Below are 13,252 nucleotides of genomic sequence, written 5' to 3'. Positions count from 1 at the left end.
AGGAAAGCAGCCTATCGGATCTGGACGAGATGGCAAAAGCAATACCAGTTCTAGCGACAGGTGGAGCTAGAAGTTTTCTAACTCAAAATGCGGAGAATCCCACGGGCTATAGTGTGGAGTCTATCTGTTGATATGTTCTGCACATTAGGATTGCGGTATTAGTTACAGCACAGCACTTTGTGGACCTTGGCTGCATACCTTGTCCGACTGGCCAACGTGAAGTATTATTTTTGAATCCGAAATTCATCCCAAATGCTCAACTGAAGGTCGACTGTCGACGGCGGGTATGTTAAGGCTGTTGGGGACCAGAGCAGGGTGACACGATTTGAGCCGACGTGGTAAGCCGAATCACGGGCTAGCCAAAGAAGTAGATGAAAGTAATACGACGCTAGCTGTACGAAATTCGTCGCAAATGGGCTTTCGTTGTACTGGCCAGGGTGATGGGGTAAGCCGTGCAGCGTGGGGACTGATGTTTGCACAGATGCTGCAATTGGTTGGAGGCGCCTCGACGGTACAGCTGGAGGCAGATTTGGAGTCGTGTTCCAGAGAGTTTCGGCAAGCAAGCGGCAGGGCAAGATGAGAGCGTGGGGTGAGTCGATGCGGGTTTGGACGAGCGGAGGACGGCTGGACGCAAGACTGGGTTCTACTGGGTTCTGCGCGTAGAGCGGTCACTTGCTGCTGACTAGGGCCGCACGTGAATAGGGCCAAAATAGTGGTCTGGCCAGAGGTTGGCAAGGCAGCACGTAGGGTGGCAGATTATCAGGAGTGTTTGGCTTCTGGGAGGGCTATAAATCTATGTATCCAGACGTGCTAGAGTGGAGCTAGGGTTCCAAGGTTGTGTAGGTTTTCCGGGTGGTGACTCGAAGGGGCACTCCGAGAATTTTCCACAGACGGGGGCCCGCCCATGTAGCTGGAACGGTTGGAGTTCAAGGCCGGTCGGAGGATGGATTATCGCAGTCGGCGAGTGAGTATCGCCGCAGTCATTCTGGCAGACGTCAGAAGCAGCCACAATGCATCGTCCTTGTTGCATGTGCGGACATGCAGTAACTCTGCTTCAGCTGGAAGGAACCTTGACATAACTAAGGGTGCCTGTGCGCCCCACCAAAGCATCGCAAAGGCAAACGAGTGGCCTGTCGCCAACCGCGGGCTGTACCTGAATGTACCTGGAATATCACTTTGTTGGTACAAAGCAGGCTGACGACATGGACGACATGGCACAACAGCAGCGGCCACTAGAGAACAGCTACTGGCGAGTGAGCTTACAACAGCATATCGAGGCCCGGTGCTCGTGACGGCTGTTCTCCCACAAGATGACGACGGCCACGGATCTTGCTCCAAAGCCGGGCCTATTGTTGGACTAGCTGTTGGCGTCCATGCACAATGCACATTCTTTCGCGCCTCGAATGGACGGGTCCCACGAGTCCCACGACGTGTTGCAGGGCATGATTGCGTACATGGCTGCAGTCCTTGCCGGGAGCTGAGCCGAGGGGTGCGTGGTTGCAGCGCGAATACCCGCCGCCGTCGTTGGGACCCTGAGCAACCATTTGTTCCCTTGCGACTCGCGATACGCGCTATCAAACCATCCTCGGCACATCCGAACGTAGGTTGTGGACAGGGCCTTCACCCTTCACTACCGCACTGTCGAGGTCAGAACAACATTGACGTGCCGTGCTGTGCTGTCAGCGGTCGGCCGTGTAACACAGCGCGGCACACTACCCCGCATCTCACTTGCGCTTGCACTTGCACTGCACTCGCTGTACACCACTACGTCCATCTCGCCGGTGCTCTCACCACTTTCCCCTTGGCGGCCATACCACTGGACAACCCTTCAATGACGTGCACCAGCGGCCCCAGATAATCAGATAGCCGCGGGCGGGAGATGGACCATTGTGGGTCGCAACACAGTCACTTGAAGCAATTGGCCTACTCTCAAAATGACGATGCATCTCAACTGCTCTTGGCCGGCATGATTGGACCCCCACGCCCAAGTCGCATGCGTGCAGGTCAATTCAATAGGCATGCGCGAGACACGCATCGGAATACGGCGTGGGGGCATTCACCATCCAGACCTCGGACATTATGCCCGCGGCTCATCTAGGCACAACCCGCAGCCCATCCAGAGGTTGTGAGACAGAGCCACATGTGCAGATGCAATGCTCTGTGGCCTAGACGACATCTGCCACGGACAATAGAGCCGAACGGCGAGGACATGCAATGCGCTTGTAATGGAAGAGACAGGTTAACAACATGCGGCAATTGCGCGGTGTGCGCGGTGCAAGGTCGAGTACTTGTGAGTGACAAAACAGGAAAAGGTCTTGGAACTTGTTGATTGCTCTCGAATAGACCACACACATGATAAGGTCGCCGCCGTAGCTTTTCCTCAAGTCTTTCGCCCATACGCCCTAAAACGCCATCTGCTCAAGCTTTCACCACATGGTTGTCTACGATCGCTCGGCAACCTTGTTCTCTGCAGACTCGTTAGCCTCTCCCTTGACTCCGTCTCATACCTCATGTCTCATGTCTCATGTCTCATGTCTCATGTCTCATGTCTCATGTCTCATGTCTCATGTCTCATGTCTCATGTCTCATGTCTCATGTCTCATGTCTCATGTCTTGGTACAACTCACTCTGCTGGGTCAAGAGCAATCCGTAGCGCTTCTTGATGGTGACCCTGTGCCTCGAGTACTTGTCGTCGGGCGAGAAACGAGCGGGATGCGCGCTCTTGCTGACCTCGCCGTCGATGACTTTCTTCAGCGTGTAGATGCGCTTGGCCGGGTTCTGCGGGTCGGGGACGAACATGAGATGCATGCTGGCAACGTTAGAATCGCGTGCGAGCAAGGGTGAGCATGTGCGTACGCTGCGGTATTGGCAAGTGAGGACGGCGGGTGGATGTGTACGTGCTGGCCGTGTTCGTGTTCGTGCGTGTGGTCGTGAAGTCGCAAAGCTCAACCGCAAAGATTCCTCGCGTGCGGACTTTTCTGCGGACCACCGAGCACTTGACCCCTGCGCGCTTGGCAACGAATAGCTCCACATCACCCACTTCATGCTTCCAAGACACCCTCACCACACGCAAAAACTCACACACGCTGAGCACACCAAATTGCTAGCATGGCGCGCTTCACCTCCATCGTCCTAGTCTTGAGCGCCTGCTTCGTCTCCTCACGCGCGCAATTTGGTTTCTTCGACCAGATGTTTGGCAACCAAGGACACCAGCAACACCAAGAGCCCCAGAATGTCAGGAGTGATAGTTCATGGTATCAAGCGCAGTACGAGGGGGGTGAGTCAATCGCTAGAGTTCATTCCATCACTTGCTGACACTCCTCTCACCAGCACAATGCACCCACTACCTGTGCCCCGGCACCCTCTCTTGCGTCCATTTCCCACACCACTGTCCCTGCGCCTGGGAGAGCGTCGAAGACAAAGCCGAGCTGGGCGACGGTATTGCCATTTGTGGGAGCAAAGGTGGCTGGAAGGAGGGCGAGTTTGCTAAGAAGGTCGAGCTGGCGAGGAAGGGCGTGCTATGAAGGACGAATTCGAGCGATTAGACATGGACATGTATGACATTTCAGCGACAGCGAGCAGGTTTCGACATTGGACGAGTTGGGCGTTTGGGGTAAGATATACCACGGCGTAGGATGGATAAACGGCACGAACTAGGCTTTGGAAGAGCATGCCATGCTCAATCATATGAAATATTTTGCATTCATGGCTTCATCATCACTGTCATGAATACCCCATCACGCTCTCTCCCTCTTAGCATACTTGTACTGATACGTTTGCTTTTCGCCGTGGTCCTCATCGGCGATACCGAGTTCCTCTCTTCCCCATTGCCGCAGTAGCACTTTACCCATGAGCTCCTTGTCATTTTGCACCTGTCCGACACTTTCTTGCCACTGTCCATCTCGTTTACCGACAACTGTCCTGGCGCGCTCTTTCATAAGTTTGCTTAGTACCTTCGCAAGCTTCTCGTCCATTGCAACGTTGACGGCTTCTTGGTCCTCTAGACTAGCTTGTAGGGCACATTTCTCACTGCGGAGCGTGCTAATCTCTTCCTTGAGGCCACCCATTGCGGATTCGAGATCAGAGTATGATTCCACCCTGTCCTTGAGGCTCTTGCTTTCTTTGCGCCAAGTGCTTGTCTCGGCCTTCAGCGTCTTGATTTCCGAGACTTGTTTACGGATGATCTCTCGAAGACTCTTGATCTCCATGTCCTTCTCCTTGGTGCTTATCGGTGATACGGATGTTTCACTCTCATCAGATGATTCGTCGTCTTCTGTGAACCTCCGAGCAGCTTCGGCACGGCTCTGCCCCAACTCCTCCTTAGTCTTGTTGAAATCCTTAATGATACGTCGTTTTTCGGTGCGTTCTTGATTGAGCAAGGCGCCAGCTTTCCGCACCGCGTCTTCAGCTTTGTCGCGCACATCAGCCAGCATAGCTTCATGTCCTTCGACCAGGTCGTCGCGCTGACTCTGGAGCTCTCGGAGCTTGCGCTCCATCTCCAGCTTAGTGTCCTTCATCTTGCTAATCTTCTGTTCTACGTCGGCAACACGCCGATCAGCTTCCACCTGGGCATCTTTCAGGCGCTCGTTGAGGTCTTGCAGGTCTCGCTCTAGACTCTCGTGTTTGGTCTGTGACCTGGCGCTGTCGCGATGAGCTTCTGCGAGCTGCTGTCGAAGTGTATTTGTAGTAGTCTCAAGTCCCTCGATACGGCCTCGCGCCGTGTTGAGGCTTTGCTCGAGTTGCTCTTGAGATCTGATATGGCGCATGATCTCCTGATCCTTGGCCAAGGTTTCCCCACGACTCGACTGCAGCTGGCTTTGCAAGACCTGGATGCGAGTCTCCAGTTCTAGGTTCTGTGTAGACGGCTCCTCTCTAGCCATCAAATTCGAGCGCGTTGTGTTCAGTTCGGATTGGATCGTCCGGAGGCGAGAATTTAATTCCAGGTTCGTTCGGAAAAGCTGTTCTTTCGCAGAAGCATCGGCTTGCGCACACTCTAGCTCAAAGCGTGCGGCTTGAAGGTTGCCTTCGAGCTCGGTGATCCGCGCCGTGCGTGCACGTATCCTTGCTTCTACAGCATCGTGCTCCTGTTCTTTCTGTTGGGCATCTTCGCGTACGACTTTGGCCTCCGCTGTTACCCTTTCAAGCCGTGCCTGCAGATCATCTGCTCGTGCTTGAACTAAAGACAGCTGTTGAGTGAGCTCGATGTGATGCTTGTCCACAGCTTGATTGCCTGCGTCAAGCTCCCTTTCGTGCTTTCTTGTCGCTTCCTGCAAGAGTTGTTCGTTGCTGCGTCTCAGCTCATCACAGTCAAATTGAACCTGCTCAAGAGTCTGGCTCTTCGAGCTAGCCTCGTGTTCGGCTAGACGCTTCGACTCCTTCAGCGCTTGAAGTTGTCGCTCAAAGTCCTCACGCTGGTTCTGCAGTTTAGCCATGTTCTGCAAGCGCATCTCATCTCCAAACTCGTGCATCTTAGAGTCCAAGGCCGCCTCCTTGGCCTTCAAGCGTGCTTCGGCGGACAGGCGCCCTTGCTCGGCTTCTTGTCTCTGTTGCTCAATGATTTTCTCAAGAGTAGCAGTCTCCTCTTTCTGCCTGTAGCCTTCTGTGCGTGCATTCTCCAGCTCAGAGCGCGTATACGAAAGAATGGTCTCGAGTTCAGTGATGCGCGTCTGAGATACAAGGTCTTGCTTGCCCAGTCGCGCCTGTAACTCAGCAATTTGCTGTTGCAGCGCCTCAAGGTCGCCCGTCTCGATGACGGCTGAGGCATGGTGTATGACCGTCTCTTGCGTTGGTTTGCGGGGCGTGTCGTAGTCTTCGACTGTAGGTTGCAGTGATCGTGCTTTCGGCGGTGACGGTCTTGGGATCTGCAGAAAGCTTTGTCTAGGCATATGCAGTGGTGTACCCGCAATTGCGCCCTCCATTTCCGTGTCGGGCAAGTTGCTCAGGAAACTCCGGACCTTCTCGTCATTCTCCATGGACCGCTCAGACGCCGGGGTGCTGTATGTGCGTTCGTCGGTGGTGCCGTTTGCACGTCTTGTCGGCGATGCAGAGTTCGAGTTTCCATCCGGGTGGAGTCTTGGTGTCCCTTGGATAATCGCTTGGCCGCCCTCTGTAGTCATATCGTGTGCTGCCTCCTCCTCTTGCATTGCGTCCATCCGCATCTCCTGAGCTCTGCCCTTGGCTTCTTTTCGGGACTTGATCTGCGATAGCGGGAGGTCGGCCGTCATCCAATAGGTCATGTTCATCGTGAAGTCTTCTGGTCCTTCTATTTCGCTGGTATCCACTCGATCGACCGGCGGCTCATAGCTGGCTTGCAGTTCGGACGATTCGAAAGTCGAGTTGAGGCCAAGCGCATCCAAATCCATCTCATATTCAGATCCATCTTTAGATGCTCGACGCGCTGGGCTGCGCCGCGGTGAGCCAGAGCGTGTCGGGCTCGCTGTGTACGAGGATCGCGTTCGTGCCATTGCTTATGCCATACGCAACGTTCTCCGGAGACCTGGGGCAGTGCTACACCGTGGTGAAATAAGAATTGTGTCGAGATGATAGCCGTTGTTTGTTGTGGAAACGCGGTTTCACGACCCCAGCCGGACGCTAGCAGGGGTCTTCCACGAATCGATAGCCATCACCGCCGTGTCACCTTCACCCCTCATCTCGAAGTGCATGCAACCTATGGGAAATAATTGCCATTGTTTGGATATCTCAACTGTTTGAAGCGCCTGTTGAAAGGCGATGCGTCTAGAGTATAGGAAGAAATGACCGCGGCCCAGCCCGCCCGAGTGATGAACTCTACACGTACACCTGAACCTTGAACGCCTTTTCGACATCGTCACCCGTCCACCTACCGTCGGTCAATGAGGCGCAGAAACTCCTCTCTCGTCTTGGCGGTCGATCGCATACGTCCCAGCATACAGCTTGTTGTTGTGGTCGCGCCGGTTTTCTGGACGCCGCGCATCACCATACACAAATGGCTTGACTCGACAACGACAGCGACACCTTGGGGCTGCAGCATTTCGGAGAGGGCAAGGGCGACCTGCTTTGTCAAGCGCTCTTGGACTTGGAGTCGGCGAGAAAACATTTCAGCGATGCGGGCGAGCTTGGAGAGTCCGATCACGCGGCGATTGGGAATGTAGCCGATATGCATCTAGAGAGGTTAGCCCTTGTTCAGCTCGTAGATACTACCAAACTCGCCTTGCCAGTGAAGGGCACCAGGTGGTGCTCGCATAGTGAGAAAATCTCAATGTCCTTTACAATGACCAGCTCGTCATGGTCCTCGTGGAACACTGCGCCGTTGACAATGTCTCGTAGGTTCTCTTCGTATCCCTTGGTGAAGAACAACAGTGCCTTGGCGTAACGGTCGGGGGTGTCTCGGAGACCTTCGCGGTCTGGGTCCTCACCCAGACACTCGAGCATGGTTCTGACAGCACCCGACAGCTTCTCGAGACGCTCTTTCTTCTCCTCCTCGGTTGCCTCTTTGCGTGCCAGTGTGCCCTTGCTCGGCCAACTGAGCCCGTCGAAGTCGATGGTGGGGTGCTGGGTGTATGGGCTGTGGGCGCGGCTGGTCTTGAGTGGCGTCTTGCTGCCCTGGTTGTAGCCTTCCACGTCGATCTCGCCATTGACGACATGGTGAGTCTCCTGAGGAGCTTCTCCGTTCATGTTGGCTGCAGCAGTCTTTACGGGGAAGTAGCTGCCGCTCGTTCCCTCAAAGTCGACTGGCTGGCGACCTCGGTTGGATTTGTCTATGGCATTGTAGAGGTTCTCCCTCTCTTTCTGATCGCGTACTTCGGTAGGGACCTTTTGAGCCGTCTGCTCGCCATTTACGTGGGAGGGGATGGCAGAACCGGGTTTCGTCGTGTCAGCGTCCATTGTTGCGGGGAAGTCAGGGTCTGCAAAGGGTCGGGGGTTTATTGCTGCTCAGATGTCGGGGTCGGCGACGGCTATAAGAGCATACGAGGCGCAAACGCCTGTGAACAATTATCTATTTGGCGCATGCTTGTCCCGCAAGTCAGGCGGACGTCTGCGATGCATGCCTGTAAACTGAATAACTTTGGCCGCCGCTAACGCTGGTGCGCCGAACAGTCAAAATGACGAAGTAGTCGGAACAATCGCCGGTCGCCGAGTCACGGGGAAAGCACGCCCCGTAGCCCTGCGAGGGGGCTAAGCGCGCGGGCAGTCAACCACCATCCATCTGCGCACCCATACCGCCCACCACCATCACTCAAGGTACGTCCATTAGCACCGGTACGGGATGGCGCCCTCCCCGCTTGATGTTTACAGTTGGCTTCGCAGGATGGAGTCGGACAGGCGGCCGCCATGAAGGGGTCGCACAGGTGACTGCGCATGCCGGCCAATTCAACCCAGCATCACCGATTACCTACAGACTGCCCACTGCTGCGTCCATGTTTTGCATTGGTGCAGGCCTCGACAGCATGGAGTGTATACTTGAAGGACAGGGTGGACAGTGGGATGAAGCCAGGAACCGTGTCAACTGCGGAACATACTTGGGATGCAGACATCGTACTAACGTCCATTTACGCATGTCATACTCTCGACGTCAACCGTCCAGTTCGACTGCAGCGAGATATACATTGCGCCGCGACACGCGTACGGTATGTGAGCATCTCAATCATGGTTGTGGTGGACCTCTGCACATCAGCCACGTTGGATAAGAACCATGGGCATCGCGTCGACCCGGTTATCTCATCGCGCTCTCTTGTTTCTTGGGAACAGCTCTGGAAATGCGCATGGCACCCAAGTTTGCATGCATTTACTAGGGCACACCGGGGCGTGCGCTTGCTGCTATACCGTACATGAAGCTTTCTTTTATGGTGTCGCAACAGGCCGTCCTATTGTGGGTTCTGCGACAGCTTGAGTTATCTCGCTCTGATGGGCCATGCCGTGCCTACGTTTGCCCGCATCTCTGGCACCGTCCATCGCCACAAATCGAGTCAAGTCCACCCAGGTACACAATCAGCCGCCGACTGGCGGGTCCTCACCAAGGCCGACCACACTGAGCTTGAATGATTTGCGTTTGGCCAGGGGACTACGCGCGGGCACTCGCGAGTATGCGCCGGTTGACTTGATGCACACAGCAGTATGCCAGCATCTTCCGCAGTGCCTGGTCTGTTACCTGGGATATGCTGGTAGTTTGAACAGGTTGCATTTGCACTAGATAGTTTAGTGAACGTCCATCATGGGCAGAACGCGGTCTTTGGACATGCATGGATACGGGTGAAAGCAACAGCTGAAGAGGATGTTTCTTTGGAAGCAGAATTAGGAAGGCGTCAGCTCGCAAGGCTGACTTGCTGCATGCGGAGCACCGCTCGAATCCTCCAGTTCTCATGAGATGAGGCTTGGCGATCGGGGTAGCGCGAACAGGAAAAAGGCTGGCCAGCCACGACAGCATCATCGAGACGAGCTCCGACCCGGCGCACATGTTCTTGTGTTTCCGACGCAGTTGCAGCATTCCTCCCATCATTGTTCTTCTGTTCTATTACCGCATTCTCTGTCAGGCTGAGTTAGCGGGTCGCTGGGGTTCTGGTAGCTCGGTTAGGCCGTGACACCCAGACCCGGGACCTTTGATGCTGCAACCTCGTCCACTTCTGATGACATTCCCGCCTACATGGCTGGCTCGCGACGGGCCCAGGATATAGACCAGTGGAGACCAGAGGAACCGTCACTGAGGGACACGCAGAGAGACGGGCCCAGGGAGCGCCTCAGAGACGGCATCGACGACCCCAGGCCCTCGTCACCGGCGCGCGCTGCGAGGGATTCCTCCAGACGTCGCACCAACGACACCGACACTCGTCCATCAACCAAGAACCCGCGCGGCCGCTCGCGCGAGAGAAGCCCGAGTAGGGATCGCACGCGTCGCCGCAGCCGCGAAGCATCCAGGGACGAGCGTCATCGGACCTCGAGAAGGACACCCAGCAGGGAGAAGGCTGCGCACTCCCACCGACAGCACCACCACCACCACCATCATCACCGCGATACGACGCCGCCCCCAAAGCGCCAGCGCACTCGCTCTCCATCTCCGAAAGATTCCTTCAAACGATCGAAGCGCCACCGCAGCCGCAGCTTAGTACGCTCCAGATCACGGGTCCGCCGCGCAGATTCAACGCATCGACGTGTAGAAAGGGCGCGTACTCCTCCGCAACGCCTTGACCGTGAGCGGGCGCCACGTCGTCCTACACCACCTGCAGATTCCTATATACCCCTTTCTTCATCCCGTCGCCGCTCGCCGTCGGCCGATTCGCATTACAGGCCAGTTTCACATCGGTCTCGCAAGCGGTCTCTTTCATTCAGAAAGACGGTCGAGACGTGACGAGCCCTTGCGGGGGGCATCACCCAGAAGGCATAGCCATCGACGAAGCACTCCGCCGAGACGATCGAGAGAAAGACCGCACGTGCCCAACTCTACTCGACCAAAGGAAAGAAGTCGCAGCCGTGCCCCTCGCGCCCCAAGGTCTCGCTCTCCAGCCCTCAGGCGTTCTCCATTCCCAACTAGACGTAGCTCTCCATTTCACTCGAGACGAGGCTTAAGTCCATCGCGTAGGAGCCGCTCGCCCCGTGCACCAAGACCACGTCGCTCCTCCAGATCGCGCTCACCCCGGCCCCATCAAAGACCAGCCAAAGAAGTTGAGCTTGAAAAATCTGCGCCTGTAGGCAAGCCTGTCTCGTTGAGGGCCTCACCAGCCCCTAGGTCTGGCCACAATTCGGACTCATCGAAAGGCAAAGACGACACAATGAGGGGAGCATACCAATACCAAGGGCGTGCCGGGCCAGGATACGCACAGTCTCCGCCATATCCTCCGCAGAACCAGTATTCACCACAAGGCCAATCACCATACCATGGCGGTCGGGGTGGATGGCAAGGACAACAGTATCCCAGTCAAGGGTAAGCAGGCCCCTGTTCCCACAAACACTGATACTAATCTTCCATAGGTCACCAATGCAGGGCTATTCGCCAAACCACTCCTCGTACAACCAGAACCACTCCCCTGCTTATTACCAGGGTCAGCAATATCCACAACAGGGATACCAGAACAGCCCCCACCGTGGAGGCTTCCGTGGCAACCATTTCAATGGACCCGATCGAAGAGCCTCTGGGCCGGGTCTCAGCACGTCGTATGGTGCGCAAGGTGGGCGAGGTCGTGGTGGTGCACCCACACAATTCTCCAATCTCTCTTGGACTCCAGCTTCGGGCACGAGAGGCGGTCGTCCCGCCACCGAAGCGCCCCGACCACAAGCTTCTGCCGCAGCTTCGGCTGATTCACAATCAAGTGCTGTTGATGCCGATGACAATCCTTTTCGCCCGTCGAAAGATCTTCGTGTAGAAGATGAAGGGATTAAAGAAGAGAAACGCACTCAGACGTCGACGAAACAAGCTGGAACGCTACCTACACAGCCCAAGTCTGGCTTCAGTTTCTCTCTGAAGACAAAGAACCCAGTGCCCGCCACGGCGAGCAAAGCAAAAGAGGAAACCGAATTATCCAGGTCACGGTCGAAAGAGTCTTTGCTTGACCCAAAAGCTAGAGAGGCGGCAGGTCGAGATGCAAGCCCGAGGTACCCAACCGATTCACGTGGCGACAGAGACCGTGATGTTCGAAACAGAGACTACGAACGTGACCGCGAGCGAGATAGAGATTACCGAGAAAGAGATCGACGATACGATGACTACTACGATCGGAAGCCCGGCTACAGGGACCCTCGTGATAGAGATCCACGCGACACTTCCTATCGTGATAGGGGTAGGGATTACAGGGATCCTCGCGACAGAGATGTACGGGGATCCACGAGATGCACGTGACTCCCGTGATACCAGAGAGCGAGATCCTAGGGAGATACGAGACGTCCGAGACGTACGTGATGTTCGTGACAGAGATCGAAGAGAACCATTTTTACCTCGTCGACCAGACACACGGCCGGACGCACGACCGGAACGAAGAGAACCACCACCAGAAACCCCGAAAACAAAAATGGTCAAGCGAAAGCGATTGAAGGCCCGACCTACGCTCATTCCCGAACACAAGGCGTCAGATTCTGTGTACTATCGTAAGCCAGGCAATGAGTCAGTGGTCGGTTCTGGTACATACGGCAAGGTGTTCAAGGGCGTGCACGTCTACACGAAAGATATGGTTGCGCTCAAGAAGATTCGCATGGAGGGCGAGCGTGACGGGTTCCCGGTGACAGCTATTCGCGAAGTCAAGCTGCTGCAATCACTCAACCACGACAACATTGTAAAGCTACGAGAGGTCATGGTCGAAAAGAACGATTGCTACATGGTTTTTGAGTATCTTTCCCACGATCTGACAGGTCTCCTCAACCATCCGACATTCAAACTTGAGCAGTCTCATAAGAAGGATCTGGCGAAGCAGCTGTTCGAAGGTCTGGACTACCTGCACCGTCGGGGTGTGCTACATCGCGACATCAAAGCGGCAAACATATTGGTGTCCAATACTGGACAACTGAAACTTGCTGATTTTGGTTTGGCAAGGTTCTATGCGAAGAGAAGCAAGCTTGACTACACCAACCGTGTCATCACCATTTGGTATCGATCCCCGGAGCTGCTACTAGGTGAGACGCAGTACGGACCTGCTGTCGATATCTGGTCGGCAGCCTGTGTCCTTGTCGAGATCTTTACTCGCCACGCCATTTTCCCTGGAGACGGCGGTGAAATCAATCAACTCGATAAGATATACAACGTCCTGGGTACACCTACCATACAAGATTGGCCAGGTATTGTAGATATGCAATGGTTCGAACTCCTCCGTCCTACCGAGCGTAGACCGTCTACTTTCGAGGAGAAGTACAAGGATCGGGTGAGCCCGATGGCTTTTGAACTACTGCAAGCTATGTTCCTTTACGACCCGACAGCACGGCCGTCGGCGGCTGATGTGCTAGAGCACCCATTTTTTACGAGCGAGACCCCGCCCTCGAAGCGTGCTGATGCATTGAGTAAATTGGAGGGTGATTGGCATGAGTTTGAGAGCAAAGCTCTACGCAAAGAAAAGGAGAAGCAGGACAAGGAAGCACGTCGTGCCGCGCGGGAAGAAACGAAAAAGGACGAAGGCAAGCGGCGCGCTGAGGCAGGAGCAGGAGATGAAAGAGAACCAAAGCGCGCGAAGAGCGGTGATGTCACTGCGTAATTACGAGGCACCTTTTGCACAAATTTAATTCAAGTACAAGTGTACGTACATTTTGCCGATAATCATGTATCAACGAGATTGATTTTGGAAAGACTATGGAACTGTGT

The 13,252-nt window shown here is 55.1% G+C and overlaps 9 protein-coding genes across 9 annotated transcripts; 5 read left to right on the top strand and 4 right to left on the bottom strand.

Moving 5' to 3' along the window:
• Nucleotides 1-1,202: 1,202 nt before the first annotated feature.
• Nucleotides 1,203-1,536, top strand: SNOG_11260 (hypothetical protein; the record flags this gene model as incomplete). Its single annotated transcript, XM_001801450.1, has 2 exons — nucleotides 1,203-1,253; nucleotides 1,465-1,536. 2 exons carry the CDS (start codon nucleotides 1,203-1,205, stop codon nucleotides 1,534-1,536), a joined length of 123 nt encoding a protein of 40 aa, XP_001801502.1.
• Nucleotides 1,537-2,313: 777 nt separating this feature from the next.
• SNOG_11259 (hypothetical protein) lies at nucleotides 2,314-3,045 on the bottom strand (the record flags this gene model as incomplete). Its single annotated transcript, XM_001801449.1, has 3 exons — nucleotides 2,314-2,467; nucleotides 2,628-2,809; nucleotides 2,857-3,045. The coding sequence occupies 3 exons, from the start codon at nucleotides 3,043-3,045 to the stop codon at nucleotides 2,419-2,421; spliced, it is 420 nt and encodes a 139-aa protein (XP_001801501.1). The 3' UTR covers nucleotides 2,314-2,418.
• A 63-nt stretch (nucleotides 3,046-3,108) lies between these two features.
• SNOG_11258 (hypothetical protein) lies at nucleotides 3,109-3,736 on the top strand (the record flags this gene model as incomplete). Its single annotated transcript, XM_001801448.1, has 2 exons — nucleotides 3,109-3,277; nucleotides 3,331-3,736. The coding sequence occupies 2 exons, from the start codon at nucleotides 3,109-3,111 to the stop codon at nucleotides 3,522-3,524; spliced, it is 363 nt and encodes a 120-aa protein (XP_001801500.1). The 3' UTR covers nucleotides 3,525-3,736.
• A 1-nt stretch (nucleotide 3,737) lies between these two features.
• On the bottom strand, nucleotides 3,738-6,464 carry SNOG_11257 (hypothetical protein; the record flags this gene model as incomplete). Its single annotated transcript, XM_001801447.1, has 1 exon — nucleotides 3,738-6,464. One exon carries the CDS (start codon nucleotides 6,462-6,464, stop codon nucleotides 3,738-3,740), a length of 2,727 nt encoding a protein of 908 aa, XP_001801499.1.
• Nucleotides 6,465-6,691: 227 nt separating this feature from the next.
• On the bottom strand, nucleotides 6,692-7,976 carry SNOG_11256 (hypothetical protein). The gene is made up of 2 exons (XM_001801446.1): nucleotides 7,189-7,976; nucleotides 6,692-7,141 (listed from the first exon to the last, which is right to left on the bottom strand). The coding sequence occupies exons 1-2, from the start codon at nucleotides 7,861-7,863 to the stop codon at nucleotides 6,839-6,841; spliced, it is 978 nt and encodes a 325-aa protein (XP_001801498.1). The 5' UTR covers nucleotides 7,864-7,976; the 3' UTR covers nucleotides 6,692-6,838.
• A 991-nt stretch (nucleotides 7,977-8,967) lies between these two features.
• Nucleotides 8,968-9,433, bottom strand: SNOG_11255 (hypothetical protein; the record flags this gene model as incomplete). Its single annotated transcript, XM_001801445.1, has 2 exons — nucleotides 8,968-9,075; nucleotides 9,128-9,433. The coding sequence occupies 2 exons, from the start codon at nucleotides 9,431-9,433 to the stop codon at nucleotides 8,968-8,970; spliced, it is 414 nt and encodes a 137-aa protein (XP_001801497.1).
• A 186-nt stretch (nucleotides 9,434-9,619) lies between these two features.
• Nucleotides 9,620-10,539, top strand: SNOG_11254 (hypothetical protein; the record flags this gene model as incomplete). Its single annotated transcript, XM_001801444.1, has 3 exons — nucleotides 9,620-9,899; nucleotides 9,959-10,124; nucleotides 10,200-10,539. The coding sequence occupies 3 exons, from the start codon at nucleotides 9,620-9,622 to the stop codon at nucleotides 10,537-10,539; spliced, it is 786 nt and encodes a 261-aa protein (XP_001801496.1).
• A 203-nt stretch (nucleotides 10,540-10,742) lies between these two features.
• SNOG_11253 (hypothetical protein) lies at nucleotides 10,743-11,806 on the top strand (the record flags this gene model as incomplete). The annotated part of the gene is made up of 2 exons (XM_001801443.1): nucleotides 10,743-10,894; nucleotides 10,942-11,806. The coding sequence occupies 2 exons, from the start codon at nucleotides 10,743-10,745 to the stop codon at nucleotides 11,804-11,806; spliced, it is 1,017 nt and encodes a 338-aa protein (XP_001801495.1).
• Nucleotides 11,807-11,975: 169 nt separating this feature from the next.
• SNOG_11252 (hypothetical protein) lies at nucleotides 11,976-13,145 on the top strand (the record flags this gene model as incomplete). The annotated part of the gene is made up of 1 exon (XM_001801442.1): nucleotides 11,976-13,145. The coding sequence occupies one exon, from the start codon at nucleotides 11,976-11,978 to the stop codon at nucleotides 13,143-13,145; it is 1,170 nt and encodes a 389-aa protein (XP_001801494.1).
• Nucleotides 13,146-13,252: the final 107 nt, after the last annotated feature.

Source organism: Parastagonospora nodorum, assembly GCF_000146915.1.
Source record: "Parastagonospora nodorum SN15 chromosome Unknown scaffold_18, whole genome shotgun sequence".
NCBI classification, from domain to species: Eukaryota; Fungi; Ascomycota; class Dothideomycetes; order Pleosporales; family Phaeosphaeriaceae; genus Parastagonospora; species Parastagonospora nodorum.
This window is presented reverse-complemented; position numbering and strand designations above follow the sequence as displayed.

Bases quoted from the DNA above. Each gene is read 5' to 3' on its own strand.
- SNOG_11256 (XM_001801446.1), bottom strand. From the start codon at position 7,863: ATGGACGCTGACACGACGAAACCCGGTTCTGCCATCCCCTCCCACGTA. The intron at 7,142-7,188 runs GCGAGTTTGGTA...TAACCTCTCTAG, and splicing joins TGGTGCCCTTCACTGGCAAG to ATGCATATCGGCTACATTCC.